This window comes from Xenopus laevis, chromosome 6L (assembly GCF_017654675.1).
Source record: "Xenopus laevis strain J_2021 chromosome 6L, Xenopus_laevis_v10.1, whole genome shotgun sequence".
NCBI lineage: Eukaryota > Metazoa > Chordata > Amphibia > Anura > Pipidae > Xenopus > Xenopus laevis.
The window spans coordinates 65,701,119-65,718,062 of NC_054381.1; the positions used below are offsets into that span (position 1 = coordinate 65,701,119).

The 16,944-nt window shown below is 38.6% G+C and overlaps 1 protein-coding gene across 1 annotated transcript; it reads left to right on the plus strand.

The window, feature by feature from the left end:
* Positions 1 to 2,864: 2,864 nt before the first annotated feature.
* On the plus strand, positions 2,865 to 16,006 carry velo1.L (velo1 protein L homeolog). The gene is given in 6 exon segments (NM_001089216.1): positions 2,865 to 2,884; positions 7,408 to 7,566; positions 10,711 to 12,609; positions 12,921 to 13,043; positions 14,316 to 14,426; positions 15,610 to 16,006. Coding segments are annotated over 5 exon segments (2,340 nt in total). The 5' UTR covers positions 2,865 to 2,884; positions 7,408 to 7,415; the 3' UTR covers positions 15,666 to 16,006.
* Positions 16,007 to 16,944: the final 938 nt, after the last annotated feature.

The window sequence follows — 16,944 nt, forward strand, 5'->3', positions numbered from 1 at the left end:
TCACAGCTTTCCTCTCTAGCATCTTCAGCCAAAATGGTGAGTCTGTTGTTTTGGACAAGCTGTGGTCAGCCCCCCTACCCTTGTGCCCCCTACTTCCCCTCCTGACTGTCACAATCCTTCCTCCCTCATTAGCCTCCACTGCCCCTTCTCCTCCCCCCACTCCACTAGCCTCTGCCAGTGGTTGCTCCGCAAGCTTCCTTTCCTCCCCAAGTTTGCCGCTGCCCTCAGACCTGCAAGTTCCACCCTTAGAGTCTGCAGTTCAGATTCCAAGATGAAAACCCACCGACATCTCTCACATGTAAATACTGCATGGAACTGCTGCTCCACATACATGTGACAAGACACACACTACCAGCAAATCCACATGCACTCATATTTACACTGGGTACTTACCAAGTGCAATTCCTCACAAACGCCTTTTTGGTTTTAAAGCCCACTTGAGCACAAACAAGTGTTGGACTTGATGCGTTGGGCAAAAGACAAAGGGACAAAGGTCTGTGTTAATTCATGCATTACTTTGAAGGGGAACCACAAACACACACAGACAGAATACCACTTTCCCCTGTCCCCTTCAATGATATCTGAGATAAAGAGGGCAAGGGTATAGGACGAGTGCAGTTGGCTGTGTCAGCCTTGGGTTGGGTTAGGGCGAGTAAGGGTTGAGTGTGAGTCAAAAATGAATCAACCCACACATCATTAGTGTGTAAACCAGTGCAATGTCCCAAGGTCATTGTTCCTTGGTCCAGAACCTCTGCAATGATTGAAACTATTACATGAACACACCCTCACTTGAACCTTAAAGGGACAGTAACACCAAAAAATTAAAGTGTTTTAAAGTAATTCACATATAATTTACAGTTAGCATGCACTGATAAAAGCAGTGTTTGATTCAGAAAGACTACTTTAATTTTTATAATAAGCTGCTGTGTAGCCCTGGGGGCAGCCATTCAGGCTGGAAAAAAAGGAGAAAAGGTAGAGGTTACACCGCACATACCAGATAAGCCATGTCCAATACAATGGTGTTTTATCTGTTATCTGCTATATAACCTGTGCCTTTTATCATCTTTTCCAGCTTGAATGGCTGCCTCCAGGGCTACACAGCAGCTTGTTTATAAAAACAATAGTAGCCTTGTCAGTTTTACCAGTGCAGAGCAACAGTACATTATATTTTAATTACTTTATACACGTTTAGTTTTTTGGTGTTACTGTTCCTTTAAACAGCACCTGCTAAATATACTTTGGCCAAGAGTAATATATATATATATATTTATACCACCAAATCAAAAGTTGGAGTAAACATTTTGCCTGTTTAATGGCATTTATATTATTATTATGTACCAGAAAATGTTATTGGCCAAAAATTTCAAATTGTACATTTTTCTGAAATTATTTGATAGGCCACAGTTATTAAAATGGCACCATGAATGATAATTAAACGACAAAGTGTACAAAATAGCCATATTCATGAAGATAAAAATAAGGCTTTTGTGAATTTGACATACTTTACAGTAATTTAGTGCCAACTATATTCTTAATACAATTTCAATTTGCTGTAACTGTCTACATGCATCCTCATGCATAGCCATGGCACCCAGGCCAACGCTGTGCCTCGCAGTTCAGACACAGTATGGAGTGTTTATACACAGGCCGAAAATCAGCCAGTCTGGCAGAAGCCAAATAATAAATTGTGCTGTTCTTATCAGCCTGCTCTACAATTCTTTGTCCACATGTCGTGACCCATCGAAAACCATAAACTGATCTATCCCTGCTGCAAGTAATTAGCATCAGGGGCAATGTTAGTGATTTCCCCCCTTGTTGCTAGTGCATAGAGCGCAATTGTGCATTTGCAATTGCAGCTTTTTGCTTTATAGCAATAAATGCCCCTGCAAGTAATTCTTGTTATGTAGCCATAGCTACACATGAAATCTACATGTAATCGTAATTGTATGAAGTGCCTGAAAACAGATGCCAGAAGAGCAACATGAACCTAATTCCTTGTAACAGGCTGAAAAGGTTGCATTGTTTTATATAGGACAAGCCACATGGACTGCAGACCGCCCTCCAAACAAAGAAATCTATTGTTAGCCTGCTTCTGTTAGTAACTACAAGTTGTTTGTATGGCAAAATTTGAAAAAAAAATGCAAACATGTGGTCATATGCTGCTTCAAAATAACGCAACCCAAAGGGATGAAGGAAAACACTATATAAGGGCTCTTATAAATGACCCCTCTGTAGTAAATTTGCCAAGATACTAACCCCTTATTTCTCAACCCTCGTCTCCTTTTTAGTTTGTAATCTCTTTTAGGCAGGGTCCTGTTCACCTTTTGTATTGGTCACTGGTTGCTATGTATGTAATTCTGTATGTTTTTTGTATGAACCCTTTTATTGTACAACATTGTGGAATATGTTGTCCCTTTAAAAACACAGTAATAATAAAAATATTAATAAAATATGTGTACTTACAGAATGAGGTATGTATAAAAACAGTTTTGAAACCTATGAAGGCATGCATACATAAGTGTGCTTTATGGCATAAGTTGGTGACCTGATTTATTTTACTGTTTTGTAATGGGGTTTTTTTGTTGAATGTATCTCTCAGAATTTACTGCTTCATATAATTCCTCTTTAAAAAAGAAAACTTCTATACTTTTGTTAAAAAAGTAATATACTATAATACAGAAAGCACAGACATATTCAAGCTCTTTCTTTCTATGACAAGCACCAAGCAATGCATCTGATTAACCAATCCCATATCTGGCATTCAGTTCCTACCCCTTCCCCCTTTAAGCAATTGATTGGTTTTCATGAAGGGTTCAGCAATTTATAAATGTGTAACAGGTGCCTGGTGGGTTGGTGGAAAGTTAGTTGTGCTTTGAATGAACAGGTGAGTGGTGCTTGGTGAGAGGATTATGTGTGTTTGAAGATTGTTTATTTATACTGATTATGAAAAACCATAAGCACTGTTAGTAAGCACATGGTCATTGGATATGTGGTTTTTCTTGTAGTGATTTCATTAAATGTATGTTCCCAAGTCTTTACAGCACTTGCAGTGGTTCTATAAAACATTTCCCTGTGCAATACCTTTTATTAGTTGTTTAACTACTGTGCCTGAGCCTGTTTAACACATTCAGTGGCTCTATTAAATAGATTTGCTTCCTGTGGCATACATGTAGTAGATATGTTAATTGTATGCTCATTTAGCCTGTGTAATGCCAATAGGAGTCGTTTTTAAATGTGCTTTTGTTTGCTGCTTGAACTGTGTAGTACCTATACTTAATTAAATGTATTGTCCTTGATCTTGGTAGTACCAATAACCATTCCATTAAGTATATGGATTCTGAGCCTGTGAAGTAAGCAGTGATATTTGGTGTATACCAAATGCCCTGGAAAAAAAAAATCATGAATGGCTGTGCATCAGCTTATTAGACCTGTAAGATCTAGATTTTATTTAACTAATGACTTAAAAGTGCATCTTTTGTGTATTCTGTGATTGGTACATTTCATCAGGCTAAATGCATCAAAACATGTTGGTACGTAGCTTGTGGGTATAACCAGGGAATTGGCATGGAGGGTAGAAGTGACCAAAGTATAAAAGTCCAAGGTTCTGTGTGTAACTAAATGTGGTGCTCAATCTGGAAACTGCTGCACAAAAAAGCTTCAACAATCCATATACCTTAGAAAAGATTAGATGGCACACACTATGGCAATTGTGCTAAATCATTATTGTGATTCATTGAGACCTCCATACGTTGTAAATCTCAATATATCAAGATAATAAATTAGCACAATTGCCATAGTGTGTGCCGTCTGATCTTTTCTATAGTATATGGGGGGGTAGAAGTGTCTGTTTGAATCTTAATGCTGTGGTAGATATTCAGACTGGCCAAAACTTGCAATAGGTTGCATAACTTATTTTTTTTTAATGTATTTTCCTTGCTGTTTTTCTAAGAACAATGGAAAGTAACTGGCATGTTGCTCAACTAGTTGGTTATTTTTTTTTTTTTTTTAAACTACTCCCTAGTCCTGTACAGCAAAATGAACTTGGACAAATAGTTTTTGCCATAGGCTTGCAGCTTGTATACTACCAAATACCCTAATACCCATTTTATTTGGACTTTAAATGGGTTGTTCACCTTTTTAATACATTTTAGCATGATGTAGAGCGTGATAATCTGAGACAATTTGCAATAGTTTTTATTTTGGTTTTTGAGTTATTTTAGCTTTTATACAGCAGCTCTGCAGTCTGCAATTTCAGCAATCTGGCTGCTAGGGTTCAAATTACCCTAGCAACCATGCATTGATTTGAATAGGCGACTGGAATAGGATAGAGCCTGAATAGAAAGGTGAGTAATAGCAATAACAATACATCTGTAGCTTTACAGAGTTTATTTTTTTTAGATGGGGTCAGTGACCCCCATTTCAAAGTTGGGGGGGGAAATAAGAGATGCAAATATAAAAAATGAAAGACCAATTGAAAAGTTACTTAGAATTACTGTAGACATTCTATATAATATACTAGAATACAATGTTACATTGACTTTGCAACATATCAATTTTGTGTAGGCATGCATTAACTTCTATAATTGTACATTTTATATACTGATTGTATCATTGACTTGGTCTGTTAGCTTAGCAATAGTTTTTTTTTTTTTGTTTTGTCTTAATACTTCACTTTTTATGCATGGTATGTGGTTTTTGCAAATTCTACCAAAGTCTTGCAATCTATAATTTGTATAGTGCACACGCTTGCTTTGGTTAAAGGGGTGGTTTACTTTTGACTCTTTCCAGTATACAAATTTTCTAAAAAAAAAAAAAAAGTGCTCTGTGAGGCTACAAATTTTTGGTAATTGCTTCTTAGGACTACGCTTTCTGTTCAGGCCCTCTCCTATTTATATTAGTCTCTTTTTCAATGCAGTGCATTGTTTCTAGGGTATTTGAACCCTGGCAACCAGTGTTGAAATTATCAACTGGAGAGCTGCTAAATAACTAAAAAATACAAATAATAAAAAATGAAAACCGATGGCAAATTGTCTCAGAATATCGCTCTACATCATACCATATACCCAAATCAAAATTAGGAACAAACACCTACATAAGGGTGATTGGCAAAAGCAGGCCCGGATTTGTGGAAAGGCCACCTAGGCCCGGGCCTAGGGCAGCAGGATTTTAGGGGGGCGGCATGCTGCCCAACTACACCCATATTAGTTCAGAAATCCTGGGGATGGGCTGGAGATACAATCATTTTTTAAATTTCCTGTGCGGCAATCCCCATTGCTCCAGTCCAGATGATGAAAATTTGCACAAATAAAGAGGAGGGGACAGGGGCGACAAACGGCAGTGGGCCTAGGGGCGCCCACTATGTAAATCCGGCCCTGAGCAAAAGGCAAAATGTCCCCTTTAATTTGAGGTCACTATGCCTATTAAGGCATAGGTCGCTTTGTCGTCCATCAGGAAATCTCCTCTCCAGCTGGAAATGGAAGATCCCCACAATATTTGTCCCTTCACATTCTTTAAAATTGATGCATGTAAAACGCAACCCAGGATTGCTGCCAATGTTCCCTTCCTCAGCTGTGTGGGCAAAAAAATTCTTAAACTTTTGTGTGTGCAATTTTTAAAAACGGTGAAGTCAGGATTGATACAAAATGTTTTCTCACAAACTGGCCTCAATTTGTGTGTGAGCGCACACTTAGAGGGAACGCTCAAAAATGCACACTATAATTTGATTATATAAATAACAAAAATAATATAATATAAAAATAAATAATAAAAAAAATGAATAGAGCTGTGAAATTTTCCCCCTGGCAATCTCCTATGTAACTTTGGGCTGGTATGATAACATGCTGCAGCTAAGCACAGTTCTCATTATTTTAATGCATTGGCAGATAAACAGGAGACCATTCACCATGTGTAACAGCCTAAATAACTTTGCAGCAACCTAGCTATATAAGCAAAAGGGGCAAGGCTATTCAGACCCAATGGCAAGAGCCATAGTTGTTTTTTTCTCTTTTTTTAAATTTAATTTACAAGGAGAATGGACCACCAATAATGGCTAAATTGTCTGTAAAAAGGGACAAATAAAATAATGGCACCAAATTTCTACCCTGAATACGCATAAGACAAAACCTAAGCCAGGTGGGTGCAAGAGAGTTAATTGTGGCCCCTATAAAGTGATCTCAAACAGAGTTCACAAACGCCAGGACCCTGCTGCCAGAGGCGAAAGGGTTAACATCCATTAGGAACATAAGATACAATTCTATCTGGTTATATTTTAGTAGCGTTGGCCACAGGGCTTGCAAACAGTTTGGCACAGAAAACTGTTACTTGTGCAACATGTTTTCCAGTAATGCTTGCACCTGCTCAGCAGTGCCGGGCCTACTCGGTCGGGCGCCCTAGGCAACCCGGCCAAGTCCATTGCCCCTGCCGCTCGTGCATGCACAGAAGTGTGCGAGCGGCAAGGAATCGCGAGTGCGCATGCGCAGAAAATGCGACCGTGCGCAGAAGACCATACACTACGTAGAACTTCAGCCACAGCTTCTGAACATAGCGGTCAGAGCTAGGGGAAGGCGTCAGCGTGCCTGGCGCCCCTGTGCCTTTGCGCCCTAGGCAAGTGCCTCTTCTGCCTACCCCTAGTTCCGGCCCTGCTGCTCAGATGTAAGTACTTTCTTGACCATGTATGGCAATTCGTGTACATCTTCCTTACAGTGAGTGCTCTGTGAAATGTATATAAACTTGGTCAAATGGGCATGACATTTGAAGATCTCTGTGCCATACTAAGTGTGACATTGTGACAAGCTTCCCAAGATTCCAATGTTTTGTCTAATAAATAAATTGGTTATTCTGTAGAACCTCCCTTGTCTTGGAGTCTTGTAAAATGATAAGGTTAACACAGAGGGATACCGAGCCGCAACAAATGCACCATGAGTTTTAAATGCAGCAATTCAATGTTCATCAAGGGAAAGTTATTCTGAGGAGATTATTTGCAGCTAGTGAAAACTTCCAGCAGGTGACTAGTATCTTTGGACCATTGCTCCAATGCAAAGTATAAATTTTGCTTTATCATTAGAAATGAATCATTTTTATCAGTCCCTGACCCAGTGGAGCTTACAGGACCCTAGCACATTCTGGTCTGTTTCATTAACCTGCCTCTCTGTCTTTAGCATAAGGTACTCTAGGAACCCCGCACATAAAGAGAATGTAACAAACTCAAGTTGCTTCTAAGAAATGTTTAAATGAATGTATCAAATTGTAACAATTTAGAAAATCAATGATCCGGCTTACTGAGCTGCTGCAGAGAAATCCAAAACCAGTATTTAAAACTTAATTTTATGGGTAAAAAAATTAAAGCAGAAGAAAAATGTTTTAGTACTAGTTGAAAATAAGATAAAGATATACTTTTTGCTTCCATAGCCTTAAAAATGAACACGACGGCACCTCCCCCAGAAAATGGACAGTATTCTACAAACCAGCCAAGGCCTTACTTTTATGCACAGCCAACAGCACAACTACCTTTCCAAAATCCTTGGTACCTTGGCCAGTTGTACAATCCATACTGCATTCCTGGACCAGGTAAGATTGTATTCTTAGTATTTTTGCTATACAGTAGAAAATGGCAACATCTACTATCTGATGAAAAGAGCAGTATTAAATGGCATATGGTAACATTCTAATGGGGGCTCTGGTGAAGTCATGTTTAACAACATTTTGGAAAGCTTAGAATGTGATTTCTTGTTTTTGGGTGAAATGCCTAAGTGTATACACTATTCAGTTTCTCCTTTTAATAGAAATGTTTATAGAAATTTCTCTTCACTCTCCTGTAGGGATGCACCGAATCCACTATTTTGGATTCAGCCGAATCCTTCCTGAAAGATTTGGCCGAATACCGAACTGAATCCTATGCAAATTAGGGGTGGGAAGGGGAAAACCTTTTACTTTTTTGTGTAAGAAAGCCACGCGATTTCCCTCCCCACCCCTAATTTGCATATGCAAATTAGGATTCGGGTTCGGCCAGGCAGAAGGATTCAGGCCGAATCCCGAACCTAATCCTGGATCTGGTGCATCCCTACTCTCCTGTAATGTTGTTGTCATTCTTATAGAAACATTTTTTCCTAAAACCTAAGCTTTTCACATAACTTTTGCATTAATACAACCAGCATCCTCCTGGAATTTATTTTACTGCTCTTAAGTTGGGTGTAGAATTAAAACTGGCACACCTGGAATGATTTAACAAACGTGATGTGTCTTATGAGTCTTTGACTAAATGTTTCAGTTTGTGCAGGGACCTTTTTGAAGAGGCAAGGAAATCTGCAGGAGTTTGCATTTTTTCCTTATTTTATTCTTAAAGGGGTTGGTCACCTGAGTTAATAAAGTATGATGTAGGGTGCAATATTCTGAGAATTTGCAATTTTAATTTTTTTTTTTTTGCTCTTCAGTTTGCAATTTATCTGTTTGCTAGGGTCTAAATTACCCTAATAACCATGCATTCATTTGAAAGAGACTGGAATATCAATAGGGGAGTGAATAGAAAGATGCGCAATAAAAAGTACTGATAATACATTTGTAGCCTACAGAGCATTAGTTTTTAGCTGGGGTCAGTGATCCTCATTTGAAAGCTGGAAAGAGAAGAAAAAGCCAAATAATTCAAAATATATAAAGAAACTATGAAGACCAATTTAAAAGTTGCTTAAAATTGGCCATTCTATAACATACTAAAAGTTAACTTAAATGTGAACCACCCCTTTTTGCTGTTTAAGTTCTGGGATGTTAAATTTGTCAATTTTTCAGTTAGTCCTGTGAAAGTGTGGCACGTCTCCTCTTACACTGACTAACACACCCTCAGTGATATAGAAAAAAGGCAAAAGCCATATAAATCATGCCAAAGAACTGAAATCACATGTTAACTCTGATAATCCAGGTTATTCAACTACAGCTAAAAAAAATTGCTGGTTTATAGTGATAGTTCTAAAACAGCCTGTGACAAAGGTAGTGTTTGCTTACCTCACAGACAGTGTTTGCTGACCTCACAGTTTTTAAATGCAAATGTTGGTGCACTGTACTAGACTTATGCAAACTAAAAGCAGATACAAAACCATTTTATCAGGAACAAGAATACAACACATTTGTTCTTGCAGAACTAAAACTACCAAGACATATGACTATGAAGATTTTCATTCATCCAGGTCATGGTATAGCTACTATAGGTAAATCTAAAAACAACTGGACTTGCTGAGTAATAAGTTCATGTTGAACTGAAAAAGCTGCTCGGATGAGTAGTGAAATGTCTTAATTTATTACTCAGCAAGTCCAGTTGTTTTTAGATTTACCTATACTAGATATACCAAGACATATGGTACCAGATTTTTTTTATCCCCACCCCAGTGCTCTGTAACTTTACAAATTCATAAACCCATTCCAGTGTACAAACAGAAGAACCAGGCCTGTCTTTTGTTAGGCAGACCCAGGGGCGATCCTGGCCCCTCCGCCACCTGAGGCAGCAGTTGCTGCTGCCCCCCCTCCCCTGAAAATTCGCTCTTAAAGTACCAGGAGCAGCATTTTTGCTGCCCCTGGTACCTAGTGGGGTGCTGCTGCCTGAGGCAACAGCCTCAACTTGCCTCATTGGCGAAGCACCCCTGGGCAGACCTGCTGGTTTACTAGCACACTATCATCTCATTGCAAATCTCATTGGGTGAAGCTATTGAAAGGTGTTTACCAGTCCCCTTAAGTAGTTGTTGGCACATTAGAGTAGTTATCTTTGACCTTGGCAAAAAGTGGACAGATGACATAAGGGGTGGAGCAGTCATGTATGGGGTGGGGACATGACGTGGGTTGGGGCTTTGACATAGGCAGTGTGTTGGGCAGTTTTTTGGATTTTTTTTCAGGTTTCACAATGCTAAATCCTGAACAGACTGTTGTAAACTGTACAGCCCCAAGTAATAACCCAAGTAGTAAAGGTCAAAATAACAGGTGGAAACACAGGTGCCCAGCATGCTTTACATAACTGACTCTCTGCACTTGAGTAACATAAGCCTGGTCAGAATTAAGGAAATGCTGCTGTTTTTCCTTACAAGTTGTGATTAACAATTGCCTAACAATTCTAGACCTACATCAGTTTTACTTTAACCTGATGGGCAATATCTCTCTCTTAAAAGCCGCATACTGGCAGGGGAGGATCTAGCCTTCAGACTAAAACCAAGGTTCAAGACACACTGATTACAAGTAATGCTACTATGCGGAGAAGTAAAATACTTTATACTATGACCAGAGGTAAACAAGTTAGGGACTGCCATATGGGATTTACCTTGACGTGGTATGGTGGCTTATCAACTTTATGATCATAACTTTGTAATTAAAAACCCCTGTTTTGTAAACCTATGCACTTGCATTTATACTGAATTACTTATGAGACAGGGGACCAGGGAAGTGCATTGTAAGTAGCCCTTCCATTACACTTAAACATACTTTTAACTTAGCCTTTAGAGTTAACCCACAACCCCTCAATTTTTTGTATACTTTAACCTGATGCCTAACTTGGAAATCTTATGTTTTGCCAACATCCTTGCGTTGTTTTGAATACTAAAAAGAGAAGCATTTTGGCAAGGTGCTACCTGGTAAAACAACTAAATGCTTTATTTTATGGCTTTACTGTTTTTTTTTTTTTGTTTTTTTTTTTTAAATCTAATTAATAATGCTTTTTTTTTTCTCCCTTCTCCTTAGGCTTTAGAGGTGGAAATCCCTATTTTCCATACTACTCTGTTGCTCTCCATGAGTACCCTGGATATTTTGTTCCCCAGCCTCAAATGAATACTAGGATGAGTAGAAGACCTCATTTTAACCCCCATCCGCCTTCCCCAATGTTTTACCATGCTACAAGATTTAGGCACTACAGCAGTCCTGGGAGAAGAACTGAAACCAAAGAAACCCAGACTGATCCACGGCAACAAGAATGTGCTTCTAAAAAGCAACATAGTTCAGACGGTAAAGGCTGTGATGGAGGAAATGTAGTCTATCTTTCTTCTGGCATTAGCAGCACCGGAAACGAAAGTAACCTGGAGAATGTTGAGATGTCCATGTCTCCTGCAACATCAACACAGGAAAGAGACTTTCATAAAAATGCTTGCAACTCAGCCCAATACAGAAACATGCCTCCAGGAAGCTATGCATATGAGAAAGAGGAGGTAAGAATAGAGTATGGAAGTGGTTCACCTGCTGCCATACAAATGTGGAAGTCTTATAAAGAAACCATACCAATATACGATGTGGCAGTTGTTAAAGAATTACCAGAAAATGTAGTGCAGCGTGATCTTTTTTGTGAGGGTGTATTATATGGCCCTCATGCAGAAGGCGAGGAGCTTGCTGTGCAGAGCGTTGCCTTTTCAAACAAAGATGAATGTAAAAATTCACTTCCTCCTAAACTGTGTATTGATGCTGTTCAAGAAACAGAAACCCAAACCACAATAGTTCAAACAAGGGAGCCCCGATATGAAACCAGCAAACAGGGAAAACAAGTTATGAAAGTTAAGGCCACAATGGAGGCAGAATCGCCAACCATGGTGACGGAACATGTTGAAGTAGTTAGTCCTGTTTATGATGATCCACAAGTAAGTGTACCTGAGGATTCTGATGAACATAATCTCATTACAAATGGTGATCTTATAGAGGGCTCAGATGGATGTCCAGAGCAGCAAGATATTGCAAATCAATCAACCTGTAATGGAGAGGTGAAATTGGCTAACAAAAGTAACATGTGGACCGATGATTCCATAGAGAAATTTATGCCATCACCGACATGGCTGGCTTGCTTTGAAAATATAGATGCGAACTATGATTATGATGTTTATTCTTCGCAAAGGAAGCAAAAACAGACAAGTGTCTTAAGCATTACTTCAGAAGAACTTTCATCTAGGGATGAAGGATCTTCTTTGGATAGTGCTTCTGTATCTTACTTTGTCCCTGATTATATTCTTAGGAAAGGTTTGTATACTTTCCGAAAAACCACAGAGGATTTGGAGAAGGAAACCATTAAAAGCAGTGGTTCTTTAAAGGAAGATGATATACCTCTGAAACAATCTTGCAACAAGTATGTGAAAAAATACAGGTCTTCTGCAGTGAAAGCCAAGGATGTTTCGAGTAGATGTAGAAAAATTGGAGTGCCTCTGAAAGGCCTCAGTAGAAGGAAACTCTACTCTGTAAAAAAGAATCCAAAGAAGAGTCAGTCATTGTCTGAACCCGAGGACTCTGACGAATACTGGGTCATGGAAGAAGAAAACGATGAAGAAGGAGATGATGAAGATGATAGTGAGGAAGAGGAATATTACTTTCAAGAGAGCCTTCCACATGGACAGGTGGATATTGGCAAAGGAAGTATCTTTAAGCAAATCGCTCAGAAGCGAATTCTCTGGAAACCTCCAAAAGGCATGGTCCCAGCTCAAATCGTTGGATGGCCTGTAAAAGAAAAATTGGTGACTAAAAAGGGTGCTTATGACGCACTGAATCAGGTGTGCCGACTTAAGGATTATGATGGGAGTGACTATACAATCTATGATAAGAAGATTTCAAAATTAAACAGAGGCTTCATCTCTGAGCCGAAAAAATCGATGCAGAAGTCCGTGGGTGGTAAGTTGAAGAATCTAAGACCAACCACCCTATCCCTATAAAACTAACTGTTGCATATACTGTGGATCAGGATCATGTTTTTCTTCAAATGCAGCATCTTTCCATGCTTTAGACTGCAGAAGCCTGTTGCGTTTCCTTTTTAGAATGCATCGCTTTAGTGAAGACCTACAAACATCCAATTAGCATATATAGTATTTAAAGCTTAAAACATGTTTGGGTCTATCTAGGACATCTCTGGGCTTTCATTTAAATAAAGGTAATATTTGTTTACTTCCTAGCTCTTATTTGCATATTAAATGTTTTTTATCTAGGAAAAGCTCAAAAGAAAACCCCTGGGACAGCTGTTGAAGAATACTGGGTTGGAAGAGGTGCTAAACCCAAATTCCCAGAACCTGCATATTATTTGCAAGATCCAACCAAAATCAAAGAGCAAGGTATTTGTAAAATTGCTAAATGGATACAGTACATTATTGAAGCTGAAATACAAGGGTGGAACACTGGTTTTTACAGTGTTTAAGTCATCTGGTGTGCCATAATGAACTGGAATGACTGAACACTTCTTGCCTGCCTTTTTTACGTCACTATATTGTTGCTAGAAGTCGGCACCACACCAGGTTCCTTTATATTGGGTGCATGTCCCACTGTATTCACTTCACAGGTCACACATTATTGGATGTCTTGACAGCACTCCAAATGAACATCTTCAAATTGTTAAAATGCTTTTATTTAGTGAATTGACACCAAAGACTAACAAACTTTGCTACAATAGGACATACTATTATTATATTACACATTTAATAGCTTGGGCCCCTAGAACTAGTTTACCAGATTAACTATGATGATCTATGTAATGCAGTTTGCATGGGAACTCTGAAAATTGCAATTTCCTCAGGGCTCTCATGCAGGTTTTTATTTTGTTTTTTTGTGGAAATGCTGGAATGACCCATATAACTCTGTATGCAGCCTTTTGTCATTTGCAGTAGGGTGTACTTTATTCTCTATTAATGAGTTTAAGTAATTGAGTAACAGCTATATAAAGAGATGCATAATTTCTCTGCATCTGCCAGCAAAAGCTGTGTTTCTGTCCAAATTCTGGTGTGCACTACCATTTTTGCAAAAACATGGAATTTAAACTGACCTGTGCATATCACTTTGAAAAATTCACCCACAAGTTTAAAGTGTACATAAAAACTTTGCGCACACAGCCAATGTGTAATCACCTGCCTACTGGAATACAAAATGTAGCGCTTGATTATACAGTTCAGTTTTGGGGGAGGAGAGGTTAAGTTGCTGTTGTATAACAAAACACAATTGTATGTACAATACAGGATCATATCTTGATGCTAAAATGTCATTTAAAGTGCTATTGTGCACTTATAAGTACTTTTTCAGTTTCTGCTGTTTCCTCTACTTTTGGAATATACTGCTTGTTGTGGCCTAAGAATTTACAGGCAAATAAGTGTTTTAATCTGTATAAGGGCAAACACTTCTGTGATCAGAAGCCAGATGGCCATTGAATCTCATCTTGCCTTCAAGACTGATGCGACCAGTACAGGCATATAAAAATTGCTATAGCATAGTATGTTGATTGGTTTTGCACTTGTATTATCTGAATATAATGCAAGGTCTAAATGAGTCACACCATTAATTCTTCTTTCTGAGATTGGATGTACGAATGGTAATGTTAGTGATTTTCATGTTTTTAGATAAGCCTCCAAAAAAGAAAGGAGCTCTCAAGTCTTCTAAAAGAAAACAAACTAGAACTGATCCAGAAGAAGTAGAAACATGGGAGGTTCCTAGATCCTTCTTGTACAGAGGTATGGAATAAAGCATCTTATAAATCAAATCAAATTGCCCTCCATTTATCAGAATTTGACTTTTTTTTTTTTTTGCACTCTGGAATGCCATTCATATGTGTTGGTGGCAGTTAAAAAAATAAATTTGATATAAATCTTAGCAATCATTACTTGACCAAAAGTTGTCTATGCAAATATACCAATGTAGCCATGCAATAATTATCTTAAATGAGGATTTGAACCTCTAGCATAGTGATCCCCCAACTAGTGGCTCATGAGTAACGTGTTGCTACCAGTGGCCTCATAGTATGTGCCTATTTTAAATTCCTGGCTTAGATTCCATTTTGAGACATAAAGATTCAGGTTTACTCTAACAGAGCCTCCTGCAGGTTAGCAGTTTACATGGGGTTAAAACATTGGCCTATTGCAGCCCTTATTTGATATCCCCAATTTTTTTTTTTTTTTGTGTGGCTCTCCCAACAGTTTACATCTGAGTGTGGCTCATGGATTAAAAAAAAAGGTTGGGGGATCCCTGCTCTAGCATATGTGTGAATCAGGGCTTACCAACATTTTTTTAAAGAAAATCTAGAATTCACCCCAACACTGATGGCTATGGGAGATACAGTATATAGTGTAGTACTTTTTGTCTGTGCTTAAGTAACCATTTTTGTAGAAAAAGTGCAACAACACTACAATCCTCATAAGAAATACAGAACTAGTGTGTAGGTGGGTACTAACAGACCCTCGGTAGGTTCAGGGACATCACAAAATGCAGTAATAACTTTCTCTTGCAGAATTCCTCCAACTTGTATTGTATCTGCACTTACTATAAAGGACAAGAGCAGGGAGAGTGCCACATAGGGTAAAACCAAAGTATTGCACTTAAATGTTAAAAATGTCTCTAGCACTCCTCATCAAAGCTACAGTCCTACTGGACTCTTGTGGAGGAACCAAGATGCAAAGTGTCTTTCCTTTCATTGAAGTTCCAAATTGATGGGGGGGGGAGATTTTTAACATAAGTGCAATACTTTGGTTTTACATTTGGCACTTTCCCTGCTCTCTTTTATAGTAAGTGCAGATATAATATTGTTGGAGTAATTGTGCAAGAAAAGGCATTACTGCATTAAACCTAGATAGGATGTGAGTTATAAATGACTTGTATGCTTTAACATTAACTAAACTCTTTATTTATTTTTTTATTTAGGCCATGGGTTACAGAAGCGTGGCACCAAAAAGAAGCAGCTGAATGGCAAACTGTAAAGTGTATATATCTCTCTTAAAACAAAATTTTGTATATTGTGTGTTTTCGCAAGTAATATATTACTCCTGAAAAGGGGTCCTACCTACCCACTCATTTTTTTTTTTTTGCATTTTTGTGTAAACCTGTGGTATTTTGCACACTGGAAGCTAAGGAGGCTAAATAGTTTTGAAACAGGCACACTAAAGGGAGAAAACCTTCAGTTTTGAATAAGTAATAAAATGTGAGATATTGAAATAGCACATGATAAAAAAAAAAGCACTCTTAACATTGTATATAGCACACTGTCCACAATGTACTAGCATCTAATAAAGGTTAAATAAACTGCAAATAATGTACTTAACAAATGAAGGTTTTTTTTATTTCTGGTGGGGGCATATCAAGAAGGTTTTCGAATCCTTGAACTGTATTATGTTGGCAGGTACCACTCTGCTGTAGGATATCCATAGTGTGTGTAGCCCACTTAAAGCTTGGGGAGAATACATTTTACAAATATCAGATGAATTTGCAGTAACTGTGTCATCAGTCAGACCAGGCTATAACATACTCTGCACCAGTAAAACCCACGGTGGCTAATATACAGTATATTCGCCTTTGTGTCCGCTGTCATACTCTGGATTTACTAGGCAGGTGCCCCTAGGCCCGGTGCTTTTCCATTCCCCGTCCCCTTCCTTTGTGCACATACACATTTTCAGCATCGGGTCCTGAGTACTGGCCATTTGTCTCTTGCAAATCCCCATTGCTTCCAAACCAATGGGGGGTGTGGTTGGGTGGCATACAGTCCCCCAAAAATTCTGCCACTCGAGGCCTGGCCTTTGTGGCTTTTCCACAAATCTGGGCCTGATCATACTATAGTGTCTGCACAGAGAAAGCTCTGCTCCATCAGGCAATTGTAGCCCCTGCACCAAGTAGTCCCACCCTCAGATTACTAAAATTAGCTTGGCTTCATTATAAAGGAAAGCTGCGTTGTGAATCATGTACCCCCTATTGTAAAATATAAGGATATTCAAAGTCACCAAGGAGTTCCATGACTATATAAAAGCATGAGGCCAAAAGACCTATAAGTTATAAGAATGTCACATCAGAGTTCCATGTTTTACAACAAGGGTTACATTAATATATGCTTCAGCAAGTCATGTGACAAATTCTCTCGTATATATGTATATATGTTTCTACGCTCTGTATATGTCCTACAAGCAAGACAACCATCAGTAATTACAGGGTCCCATACAAATTACTGGTGGGAGTGCTCCATTCAAATTTTTTGATATCGCAATTAAT